Here is a 13,589-nt window from a genome sequence, read left to right as displayed (position 1 = left end):
TCTTAAAGGTTTATTATTTTCTCATTAACAGAGATTTCCTAGTATTAGAAGATAGACAAGAAAAATGTAGGGCATTTCTGTGCCAAAGACCTCTATGGAGACCATTTTAAGGAGCTTTGATGTGTGTGTTCTTTAGCACAGCAGGTACTCATCATTCTTGGGAGAAGTTTGTTCTGGATACCATTGACCTTTCTACTCCCAAGACAATACATAAGTGATAAGAGTCAATGAAATTAGTCTAGCATAGGCCAGAGCCACTGTCTGTGCAAGGAACGAGATGTCAAAAGAGGGAAGAGTCGCCTATACAGCCTGAATGGGCTGTGAAGAGGTTGTGGAACCCTGGCTGGATGTTTATCCCTAGGGATATTGAATGCGAATAGTCTTTAGCTACACTGTCAAGACTTCACAAGCTAGTCATATGTCTCCTCCACATCATTCACATAATAAATATGCCACATACAACAGATTAGTAAGTCTTCTTTTTTGTGTTTGCTGGGGCTTGCACTCTGGGCTTGGGGACTGTCCCCCATATAGCTTTTTCTCTGTCAAGACTAGTGATCTACCACTTGAGCCACTTCTGGCTTTTTGGTGGTTCATTGGGAATAAGAATCTCTCAAACTTTTTTTTCCCAGGCTGGCTTTGAGTATCAATTCTCAGATCTCAGCCTCCTGAGAATCTGCGATTACAAGCACCAGTGCCCAACCTGATGAATCTTCTTAAATTTTATTATAAAGGTATGTACAGAATGGTTAGTGAGATAAGTCAGATAACTTGATCAATCTTAATCATTCAGTAGCTGTAGTGCTACTGATGAATTGTATTACAAATCCTTTGCCTCCTAAGCCTGTTTTCTCATTTACAAGATGAGAGGATGGGATTAGATGATTTTCAAACATTTGGATGTCATAACCTAGAAACCTCTGTGTGATGATGATATATAGGGTGACATAATGCTGTTGGCATAATGGGGAGTATGCTCCTCATTCCTGTTTTCACTATTTTTAGGGTGAGTCCTGCCCTAGTGCAAACCTGAGCTATGATCTGCCTACTAGATGCTTTCCATCACTGGTGCATACTATTCCACCCAATTTTTCTCCATGGAGATAGAGAATTATGGACTTTTCTGCCAAGGTTAGTTTGATACCTCTTTCCTCCCAATCTCAGCTTCCCACATAGTTTGAGGCCTCAAGCTGGAATTTTCCGAGTGTCAACTTTCCAAGTAGCTAGGTTTTATGGTACGAGCTACACTGGTATCTGGCTTAGAGTTGGCAATTTTTGCTGTTGTCACTTAAGTACATTCAGCAAACCAGAAAAATAAAAAAAAATTCTACCATTTTATTGTACCTGTCTATTTCTCTGTTTGCATAGCATTACAGACTGGAGTAAAATGGAGTATAGGCTGGCACTTGGACACTTAGAACTTGATTCTCCTGTCCCAGATCTTACTGGCCATCCTCCTTTGGCTGTATGACTGCTGGCAGTGAAGGAAGGTTGGTTACTGCCAGAAAATACCATCTTGATTCATGTATATGGCCTTTGACTCTTATTTTGATAAGCAAATAGAAAACAAATGGTTATGCTAACAATATAAAATGAAAAGTGAGAGACCCTATTCAAGTTGTAGCATACTGACTCATATAACATACAATATGAAAATGTGCAGAGAATGATTTTTTTACTTCAAGAGAGATTCCTGACAGTGCCACTTGAAATATCACTATAAGGTAAAGTCTGAAGTAACCTCAATTGTGTACAAATAATCTTTATAAATACCTTTATTGGATCTGAATTTTTGATGTAGGGTTCTGCACAATGGGTGATGTTTCCTTGTAACACTTTTTCAATTCTGGCAACTAGAAAAATTTCAGGATGTGGGTTTGTCACTGAGAAAATTCCCTGGAAAAAATTTTTACTTTAGTTACACTTTTATGTGATACGATGCACATAGCTACACACACACTCTTTTGTTGCACTTAGAAAGAATTCTGATGTTTTGAATGTAATAGTAGCAACCAGAAGAAACCAAATACTTTGTTTAGGACAGTAGTATAAAAACAACCCAAGTTGAATATTGCTTTAAATATATGTGAGATAACCTTTTCATTCTCCATCTTCTCTGGCTCCTTCCAAATATAGCACCACTTAAATACTATATTAGTTGTTGTTGTTGTTGTTGTTGTTGCTTGAAGGAGCCCCATGCAAATGAACTCGAGTAGGAAAAAAATCATCACCAAGTCTGTACTGACTTCTATTTTTTTTCTGTTTGGTATAATACCAAATTTGTTAACAGAGTGATTTTCAGTTTTTAAAGCATATCAGACATACTATCTCATTGGTTCCAAAAAGAAGCTGCTGAGGTACACAGAGTAGGATAGAAAACAATGTAAGAGCCTAGCAATTTCCCTAATGTCAAACAACTTGTAATGAGCCTGGTTAATGGCTGATTCAAGCTTTGATTTGCCAAGCATCAAGCATGGAATAAAGTGGTTAACAGCAGCTCAAGAGTCATATCTCCTGGGTTCCATTTCTGGCTTTGCTATTTATAGTTTAGACAAGTCTGACTTTTTTTTTTAGTCTCGGGTTTTTCAACTGTGCAATGGGGTGCTGAAAGTAATCAAAATTTTATAAATGTCCTGCATGCATTAAACGGAATGAAGCATGTGGTGGGGACTGGTTATTACTAGGGTAGCCCATCAAAGTGTGTCAAGGTCACAGAACTTGGCTTCTAGTACTGCCGGAACATGCTGCTCGAGCTGTGAACTGGGGCTGGCAGACTGCCCTGTCCAAGGTATGCTGAACAGCTCACCTGGAGAGCAATCTTTTAAAACCTAATTCCTACAGTTGTTTCTTTCCCATGCTGCATTTTTTGTCACAGTTGAATTTCTTTTTGAAAAACTTTACTCAGTGGTTGTCATGCTAAAAGCTATGTTTGTAGGGGCCGGAGTTTGGCCTAGTGGTAGAGTGATGGCCTAGCATGCACGAAGACTCAGGCTCAATCCCTCAATACCACATACATAGAAAAAGTCGGAAGTGGTGCTATGACTCAAGTGGTAGAGCTCTAGCCTTGAGAAAGCCCAAGGACAGTGCTCAGGCCCTGAGTTCAAGCCAGGACTGGCAAAAAAAAGGAGTTTCATGGACGTTTTGTGCCTGGGCTGTTCTTTGAACTGCGATCCTCAGATCTTAGCCTCCTGAGTAGCTAGGAGGGCTGTTCTTTGAACTGTGATCCTCAGATCTTAGCCTCCTGAGTAGCTAGGAGGGCTGTTCTTTGAACTGTGATCCTCAGATCTTAGCCTCCTGAGTAGCTAGGATTACAGGCATGAGACATCGGTGCCCGGCTAGACTTTTCGTCACCTTTTGTCTTGATCAGAAGATACACACAGAGATGTGTGTGCATCTCCAGTCTCTGTCACCAAATATTTCCTTTGACTCTCACTTCACAGTTGCACTGAAAGTATCTTTGCCAGTATGTTATCAGCATGTTCTTTGTTTCAATCTCTCCCTGTCTCCAACTTCAGTCACTAAAAAAAATCCACACATAGATCTTCCAAGAGATATCATTAAAAATTGGCCTGAAACCATGAACTAATGTAAGGATGTAGTTATTTCTTGTTCTGAGTCTGCTACTGAGGCAAAAGATCACTCTACCTGCTTTATACAGCACAATTGTGATTCAGCAATTCCATGAATGAAAGACTCAGGTGAAGAGACCTTTGGGTTCCCATCGCTGACCAGTTGGGCTGAAAGACCCAACAGCATGTCACGGACAGATGGAGGGTTCAGGTCTACGTGAAAATCAGCTGAAATCTTACAGTTGTTTTTTATGTCAAATAAGGCAAGATTGATGAAAAAGGGCTCAACCTGGAAAGGAAAACACATTTTAAAATAAAAACTTTGTGTTAGAGGGCAAGTATTAAAAAAAAAGACACAAATTAGAAGATGATTTTTATGTTAATGTAGTTCCTTTCTAAGTTCATCATTTAGCTCAAACTGCATTCTTTCCTAGAAGAAAGGGCACTCTTTCCTAGAAGAATGTTTAAGATAAAAGATCTAATCAAATGTTAATTTTTATCAGGCATAAAGAATTTCACAACTTGTACAGATTTCAAAAGACCCACAGAAACTGAAAGCTACATTGAAACAAAATTATTCCACAGATAAATAATTCTTTATGTGTTTAGAGTATACCCTCTCCCAATAATGCCAATAGTATACATTAGAAAGGCATCTTTATTTCTGTCATGTTACGACTTTTACTGGACAACACATTTCCTAATCTTTACTATCAGTCAACAGCAAATTACTTAACAAAAGCTTTGTCCCATCAGCAATTTTGGAAGGCATGATTCCTCCCTACAGATGGCATTTGAGAACTGGTCACAAAGAGAAATTTCATGCCAGATGGCGTAAAGATTAACCCTTTACAAATGGAAAAGTGGCTCTGGTGCATTTCTGTCACTTCAATTATCACTATGGATATTTTTGTAACTACACACCAAAAATAAGAATGAAAAGAAAATATAGTCTCTAAAGATTGTACAGTTTCAACTATTTTTGAGCAACTCCAAGGATGCATGGCATCTGGTAATTATGGAGACCAAAACCAATGTCATTCTTTGGTGACCCTCAAATCATTGCCATGTACCAGTTTCACACAATAAATCATGTTTTTTTTTTTACTAGAATTCATAAATGTGAGGACTTTCAGGTTTTGGGGTAGGGGTATATATCTCCCATTCTTGCAAAGGCAAAAACCTTCATAAATCCTCTCAAGACAAGAACACATTTATATTTTGGCAAGAGAAGGAGGTATATGAAATTCTTCCATGTCCAATTTATCATAATATATAGCCATAGAATTTTCATCTGGTAAATTACTTCTTAGTCCAAAGAGAGGAAAAACAAATTTGGAAGTTGGCTCCATAGAAGGAAAAGTCATACATACATTTGTGGGTGGTCCTTTTGCATTGTCTCCAATGTGACCCAAGATATTGAAAGTTAAATCATGGCAATTTACCAGGAACCGTTTATTACACTTTTCTTCAAATGGCTTTACATCAGGTTCAATTCCTGAAAAGTCCAGCCTCTGCAAAATAGACAGCATGGATTATTATAATATTTTCCTTATCTTTAAATAGTTGTACATAGAGATTGACTTTCAACAAAGCCATTGGTACATATAATGCATCATGATCGATGTCGCCCTTTTCAACAAATCATCTTTTTAAAAAGCATCCACATGAATAAAGATTGAGATTCAGATTAATAGAGGGAAAGTGGCAGAATTCCAACGTTTCTCTCTACTTCTTCAACTGTTGCTTTATTTTTAATGTTTTCATTCAGAAAACCTTTGTGGAGCTCAAGCACTGATGGAGAAGGCCTGCCTGAAGGATATGAGAAGAATCTTATCTAAGGTAATGAGCAAGTCTCATGTCTACATCATAGCCTATAAAGCCCTATATGACACAACTCCCTGCTTCTCCCCCTCTGACCTCATCTATCATTTTGCCGTTTCCCCTATCTCCCTGCTCCAATCACTCTAACCTCCTAGCTTTTCTTCCAGCATACCCAGTAGACCTATAGCTCCCAGGGCATTTGCACTTGAGATTCTGTCAGGAAACTTGTTCTCACAGATAGCTGTAAAGCTTTTTCCTATAATGTCCCCAATCAATTGGACTTGTTCCCTTCATGATTCCCTGTAGAAAATCACATACTTCTTCACAGTTCATGCTCATTTTCTGATTTTTCTAATATTACTTTTAATATTATTTCATTGTTTATTGTTTATCTTCCTCATAAAATGTATATTCCAGGATAATACAATTTGTTTACATTATCAGTTTCCTGAGACAAAATTGAAAGGAATACGTGATGGGTGGTCGCAAAAATCACACATAGGTCTCTGACTTAGGAGGTCAGATAGATACTGATATTATGAATTTGTTTGTAAAGATTTTGGAGGGAAGTGAGTAGAAACAAGTTCCATCTGAGATGTGTTGAGTTTGTAATATTAGTAAGTAGTTTGAAAACTAGGAGAGGCCTAGAGTGGGGATCTGGATTTAGGAGTCGGGGTTATCTCAGGTGATAGGTGGCCAAGAGGAGTAAGCGATTACAGATGATTACAATGTTCTTTGACACCATTAAATATAATTGTGGTCTAGTAGCAGTGAAGATTCTGTAGTATAAAGGATGAAATTAAATAAAACATTTAATTTCAAAGCTGGAGGAGAGGAGACCACCTACATCTAACTAATGAACAGAGGGAGAGTCTGCTTAGAGAGCTGATAAACACAGAGCTCAGCTTCAAACAGAATTGAGGGATGTACACTGGCTGCCAATGAGATATGTTTTTTTTTTAAATCATTGGTATTTTAAGATTTAAAAACAAGTTCAAAACAAAAGCTACTGAGAGTCAAGGAATTCCTTGGAGGGTAATTGAACAATATATTTCTTCTCATAGAAACCCCTAGAAACCTCGGCTCCCCAAGGTTCAGGAAACCTAAGTTCATCTGTTCATTCAGAACAGCTGAAACAGACTTATTGGGAGACAATTTCCTTTCTTTTCATGAAGGCCACAGTCACTTCAGGCAGGAAACGACTGGGTGAATTTCAGCAGAGTATATAGCCAGTATGGAAAACGCAAACCAAGAAAGACAAAATTTTTGCTCACTTACCTAAGTAATCCAAGCCATGACAGGTATTGTGCCTGAAGGATCTTAGATAATTATAGCTGTCCTAACTTCACCTGTATCACTGACAAAATCCACCTGAAAAGGATTGTCCCTGAAAGTGAATTCCCCCTCTGAGTCTATTTACAAATGGTAGTACAGCTCCTCCTTGAACACGTGTTTTGTCTGTGCAACTAGAGAAGGCAAGCCATTGCCATACAGAGTAATACTAATATCCACCCATTTATCTGCTCTTCTTTCTGTCTTGCTTACACAGTGAAATGTGAAGAGGAGCTGATCAAAGTGCCCCAGCCATCAAGCCTTTCCCGTCTGAGGCCTCTAAATGCAATGTTAAGACATAGGTCCTTTCCAGATAGTCCAAAGTTTGAGCATCCCCTTCAGTCAGCCAGTGTTTCATTATTCCCTAAGGTCATTGGTTAAAACAAACAAACAAACAAAAACTTAACAACCCATGTCTCACCATACCAAGCCGTGACCAAAAGAAAAAGCTGAAATTATGGCTTTGCAGTTCACGAAGGAAAGGTACTTGCCACATTTAGCATCCATCACTCTGTGGCAAGACTGTCTTCCATAATAAATATCAAATTCAATTGTTGTGCTTAAAACTTCATCACACATGTTCATTTTTCTCTCACTGTAGCTCGCTGATAAACATCTCAAACATAAAATCAGTTCAATTTCATGACCACAAAAACACTACACCACAATTTTTTTAAGGTACTGGATTTCATTTCAACCACAGTCAATTGCCTCCTTTATGTACAACGAAAGAGCCTGACATGTCCAATTAAGGCACAATCATCGAGAGGAAATCAAAGGCTCAGACACACTTGGAACAAGTAGGTTTCTGAATGAATATCTTTAAACTGACATTCCTGAGGCTGACTAGTCTTTCTTTTTCTAAATAATCACACAACTGTGGTTAAAAGCAAAATAATACTTTTGAGAGGAAAGGAAAATTAAATTTCTCCCGAATAATTTATTTTCTGTGCCATGTTTATTAATGAAAAACGTTTATATTATTTGTATCCTATCTGCTTCTTTCAATTTCACACCAAATTTAAAGATTCAAATAGAGAACTGTATGCAATAAAACCAAAATAACATCAGTCTGTTTCAAAGTATTCCATATTGTCTTAAGATATTTTTACTGAGGAAAAAAATTGTAACCCTTAGGTAGTATTTGCCTATTTCAAGTAAAATTGGAGATTCTAATTGGAACTCTCATGTAGAAAAGGAGGACCAAAAGTATCTGCCCCTCCAAATAGATTTATTTGTTCATGAAATTGCTTTAGTTAAGAATACTGCATGTAATACTTATGTAATGTAGCCCTTTTCCATTCAAATAAGTCAGAGATTTAATTAGAAAATACCATGGAATTAAATCTAATATTTTATAAACATAAAGGCCTTACTACAAAAAGTATCTAACATTCATGAATGAGGTCAAAGTACACATAAACATACACTTTGCTGTACCACTCTCCCAGTAAAATTGGATTAAGTCAGATAGGAAAATTATTCCAAGCTGGGCGAGGTGGCTCACATCTGTCATCCTAGATACTCAGGAGGCTGAGATCTAAGGATTGCGGTCAAAGCCAGCCCAGGCACTAAAGACCATGAGACTCTTATCTCCAATTAACCACTAGAAAACTGGAAGTGGTGCTGTGGCTTAAGGGATAGGGTGGTAGCTTTGAGTCGAAGAGCTCAGGGACAGAGCCCTGGCCCTGGGGTAGAGCAGTAGTCTTGAGCTGAAGTACTCAAGGACAGTGCCTTGGTCCAGAGTCCAAGGACCACAACCAACAAAAGAAAGAAAGAAAGAAAGAAAATTAACCCAATCTACATGCCCACACCAAATATGGAAAATTCACTTAATTCAATTTGATTCAGTATTTTTTTTTCTGGTACAGGGGCTTTATCTGAGGATCTTGCATTCTCACTTGGCTTTCTTGCTCATGACTGGCACTCTACCCTTTGAGTCACACCTCTGTATCTGTTTTTTTTCCCCTAGTTATTTAGAGATAAGTCTTACACATTTTCCTTCACAGGCTGGCTTCAAACCTTAATCCTCAGATCTTGCTTTCTCAGTAATTTAACTAGGATTACAGGCATGAGCCACCATACCTGGCAGACTCAGCATTTTTTTACACTGCAGTTTAAAGAACATTGAAATCATCTGGAAGCATTCTTTAGCTTATCCATATTGAGAAACAAGATGATAAGAATTTAGGAAACCCAGAACATACACATACACATACACACACACGCACACACACAATTTTGTCCTATACAATTATCTTAAGTGACAGTTCTTGAATGAGACACATATGAAAATCTGTGACTCCCCACTAGAGAAAATATAAATGAAATATAAATATTTCACAAATGTCATTTTTTATGAATAAGCAACAGTTCTTTGTGGGATTCTTTAAAAGAATACCTGAACTTCCGAATCAAAGCAAAAGAGATTCTGTCTTCCATCTCCTCTACTGAGTTTGTTCAGTTGTTCTGTTTCTCTTCCATACTAAAATTAAAGCATACATGCAATATCACTTCATTTCCTTCAAATCAGTATTAAATGAAATTTAAATATATAGTTTATATGAAACTTGCAGTTGGACACAAGTGTATCATTATCCATTTTTTGTCAGTCCTGGGGCTTGAACTCAGGGTCTGGGAACTCTCCCTGAGCTTTTGTGCTCGAGGCTAGTGCTCTACTATTTGAGCTACAGATCCAATTTTGGCTTTTTGATGGTTAGTTTAAGTAGTTTAAGATAGGAGTCTTATAGACTTCCCTGCCCAAGCTGGCTTTGAACCTCAGTCCTAGCTGCCCACCGAGCAGCTAGGATTAAAAGGATGAACTACCTATGCCTGGCTCACTTTTCATTTTCATATACTTAAGCTACATATAGGATATCTGCTTGGGTGCTGAGTTAAATATCACCTCATTATGACTCAGAATAAGGTATATACTTTCTGTGTACCTCTTCATAATACCATATACTGACTACAAATTTGTGCTCTGTAGAAAGTGTCAAAAAAGAAATCTAGCCAGACCTAGTGGCTCACACCTATAATCCTAGCTACTCAAGAGGATACACAATCCTCAGATCTCATCCAGATCCTCAGATCCTAGTCCAGGCAGGAAACTCCAGGAGACCATATTTCCAATACACTACTGATAAAAAGTCGAAAGCAGCCCTGTGGCTCAAGTGGCAGAGCTCTAGCTTTGAGAAAAAGAATCTCAGGGACAGCTCCCAGGCCCTTGATTTCAAGCCCCAGGATCAGAACCAAAAAAAAATCCAAGAGACTTTAATACAAAATAGAAATAAATGTAAAAACATCATATTTTACATGTGCATAGTATCAGTTATGAAATATTTTATGAAATTTTGATTCATCTCTGTAGGAACTATATAATGGACTACACAGTATGGGATGACAAGATTACCTGAGAGTAAGTAATGGTTTGAATATAAACCATCCCTCATTGGCTCAAGCACTGAGCCCTTGTTTCTAGCTGGTGGCATAATTCTGGGAAGTTGTGGAAACTTTACAGGGAAAAGGTCACGAGGAGTATGCCTTTGAAAGGTACTTGGGCCAAACCTTTCCTGTTTCACTTGCTTTACTTGCTGACAAACATGGGTTAAAGAAACTAATTTGCCACTCACTCCTTCGGCCATGATGTTCTGTCCAAGTGCATGTGGCCAAGAGATCATGGTCTGAATGCTCTGAAACTATGAGGAAAATAATTCTTCTCTTTCCCTTTTCTTTCTTCCTTCAGTTTTCCCTTCCTCCCTTCCTCCCTCCCTTCCTTCATTCCTGTGCCAGTCCTGGAGCTGGAACTTAGAGCCTGAGATATTGTCCCTGAACTTTTTATACCTTGAGATTGGCACTCTACCACTTGAGCCACGACTCTACTTCTGGCTTTTTGCTAGTTAATTGGAGATAAGAGTCTCACAGATATTCCTGCCTGAGAAGACTTTGAACTTTTGAATCTCAGATCTCAGCCAACTGAGTAACTGGGATTAAAGAGTGAGTCTCCAACGACTGGTTCTTTCCTTAACTTTTTTTATAACAGGTATTTAGTCACAGAGGTGATAAAGCTAACTAATACAAGATTCATGTAAAACCTCTGGAATTGCTTAAAGTGTAGACCAGAAGCTTAAGAGAGGGGTACATTAAAAATGGAAAAAGGATCTGTTGTTTGTGTAACTGAATAATCCAGGAAGAGAAAAAAATGTAACAAACATACATAGGCATGACCAAGATTTAAACAAGTTGGTTGTGACATTCTAACTGATAATATAGAGCACATAGAGTAAAATATATATCCTACTAAGGTAAATATATATCCTACTAAGGTATGCAAGGTAATTACATCTACATTTTCAAGTGTTTCATTTCAACTTCTAAAGAAGACAAAAAGAACACAAACTATGTTCGTTAAAATCCTTACCTGATAAAATTATTCATATACATGTATTTACATGTAAATATGATTTTCATAGGAAATTAACATATATGTCATTTGATTGAATACCAAGTATATGATTTGCATCATTAGTCCCTTCCAAGAATATTTTATGAATAAGAGACTCAAATTTAAGAGAAAACTAATCAAGTCACAAAAACCTAGAAGTACTTCCCACTGTCTAGAAAAAAAAATTGTTACTTGGCAAGTCTACCTTTTGGGATGCAACTTTTCTTTTACAGTCTATTTCATCAATTTGCTGTGGTTTTTTTTTTTTTGCTCAAAATTGACACTGCCAAGTGGAATCAATCACTAAAACTTTTATAGCTATCCCTGCATTGTCTCATTTGAAGGCAAGTTGCCATAAGAACGACATACCTTCATCAGTTCCGGATGCATGCTCCTTTCCAAACTGGCCATAATGTTCTCGGCTTTTCCTTGGCTGCTAGTTTCATCATCTGTAAATTCATTAAAAGCAGATGTTCCAAACCATACAGACCATTACTAATCACCTAAGAGGACTACCCTATCTCTCCTGTCCCATCCTCTCCTACTAAATTTATTGCAAAGAATTCTGATTATGAAAGCACAGGGAAAACTTTAATGGTCTTTTGAAAATCTGCCATGAATTTCTTATCCATTTCAGTCTGGTCATATTTCATGTGTCTGAGACCATGCAGCAACAACTCTTTCAAAAAGTCTATCAACCTCCATAGTCATTTTTAATGAAGAAGCAGATCAAACTTCCAGATGAAGATTTCTATATTCATTGCTGTACAGAAGACATTCCTATGGATCAAAGATAAGGGCTTCCCTTCAAATAATGAAATCATTTAAAAATTCTGACCTTGAGTAGTTTCTACCGTTTCCTTTTTCTCTTGCACTAAACTGTCAGTATTGATCTGAATAATCTTTCTCAAAGTTATCAACCATTCTTCCATTTCCTGCTCAGTTTCAGCTGCCAGATAATGGCTGTACTTATCTAACATCTTCAGTTCAAAAGCATGACGACGCATTTTAGGGCACTGGAAGAGGTTAAAACAAAAAGGAGAGAAAGATAGGGAGGGGAGAAAATGTATTCAATTCATTAGAATTCTTTGTAATATTTTATTGGTCTATGTATATTTACCTCAGCTCAGCATATAGATGTATGAAATACTTCTATCAAATGCTTTCCTCTTTCACTAAGGAAGATACACTCCTCAACAGCAAATGACTGGATTATATACATGCTTGCTCCCTTTGGGATTATGATTTGGTGAGTAGGTGTTATCATTTCCAGCTCATTAAATCTATCACATTTAGAAAATCAAACTAGCACCAGCAAAATTAGCAAGTACTTTTTTTTTTTTACTATTTCTACCATTTAAACTTGTCCTTGCATTTTGATAGCTTTTAAAAATTAGTCCTTAAGGGGCCGGGAGTTTTGCCTATTGTTAGGGTGCTTGCCTAGCATGCTCGAAGACCCGGGTTCGATTCCTCAGTACCACATGCATAGAAAAAAGCTGGAAGTGGTGCTGAGGCTCAAGTGGTAGAGCTCTAGCCTTGAGAAAGTCCAAGGACAGGGCTCAGCCCCTGAGCTCAAGCCCAGGACTGGCAAAAAAAAATTAGCCCTTAAGAAAACAAGCTTAAGCTGGACAGTGGTGGCTCATGCCTATAACTGTAGGTATTCAGGAGGCTATGATATGAGGATCACAGTTCAAATCCAGCCCAGGCAGGAAAGTCCATAAGATTCCTATGTATCTCAATTAACTACCAGGAAACCAGAAGTGGCACTATAACTCAAAGTGGTAGCATGCTAGCCTGAGTTCAAACCCCAAGACCGACATATACACAAAAGCTCAAATGTGATCTAAAGCACATATAGTAGCAATTTTAGGCCATACAATAAATATGTTTGTCTTGCTTTAACATACATAATATCATATTTATTACAGTAGTATAAAAGACCATATTTGGTTTATGTTAAACTCTGACTCTGAGTAAAATACTTGGAAGTGACAGATGTGGTATATTCATATACAAAAAATAAAAGCTTTCGCGTGTTTTCAATATAATGACCCACTCTTACTTTACCATGCTCTATCATGACAAGAGAATGCTATACTACCCACTACTTTAGCATTCATTTCAAGGAAGACTGAAGAATCAATAATTCTTCACTACACAGTCATTATTCAAGAAGGAACTTAGAAAGCCTCTCCTCATCTTTAAAGCACAGAAAAAAATTACCTGTGGTAACAAATAATAAAGATTTATATATTTGAAAAGATTTTGGAGGGAGAGTCGTAAATAGATAATTGTGGGAGCAGTACAAAGAAAGGTCAATATAGACCACGTATAATTGAGAATATCCAAAAACTGTATGTGGCATTTATATTCCAATAAAAAAGAATACTCATTACATTTAAAAAGCACCTTTGTACTGG

At 37.5% G+C, this 13,589-nt stretch overlaps 1 protein-coding gene across 2 annotated transcripts in view; it reads right to left on the bottom strand.

The window, feature by feature from the left end:
* Dock11 (dedicator of cytokinesis 11) overlaps positions 1 to 13,589 on the bottom strand; it is a 199,470-nt gene that overhangs the window by 110,230 nt on the left and 75,651 nt on the right. For both annotated transcript variants that reach the window (XM_090325778.1, XM_090325779.1), the window contains exons 8-13: positions 12,008 to 12,185; positions 11,539 to 11,618; positions 9,127 to 9,210; positions 4,943 to 5,083; positions 3,646 to 3,858; positions 1,774 to 1,896 (exon numbers count right to left, since the gene is read on the bottom strand). In XM_090325778.1, coding sequence (XP_090181904.1) covers positions 1,774 to 1,896; positions 3,646 to 3,858; positions 4,943 to 5,083; positions 9,127 to 9,210; positions 11,539 to 11,618; positions 12,008 to 12,185 — 819 coding nt within the window. The remainder of the gene's footprint in view (positions 1 to 1,773; positions 1,897 to 3,645; positions 3,859 to 4,942; positions 5,084 to 9,126; positions 9,211 to 11,538; positions 11,619 to 12,007; positions 12,186 to 13,589) is intronic.

This window comes from Megascapheus bottae, chromosome X (assembly GCF_031878675.1).
Source record: "Megascapheus bottae isolate mThoBot1 chromosome X, mThoBot2.hap1, whole genome shotgun sequence".
Lineage (NCBI taxonomy): Eukaryota > Metazoa > Chordata > Mammalia > Rodentia > Geomyidae > Megascapheus > Megascapheus bottae.
The sequence above is the reverse complement of the archived record's forward strand: the minus strand, read 5'-3'. Positions and strand labels throughout refer to the sequence as shown.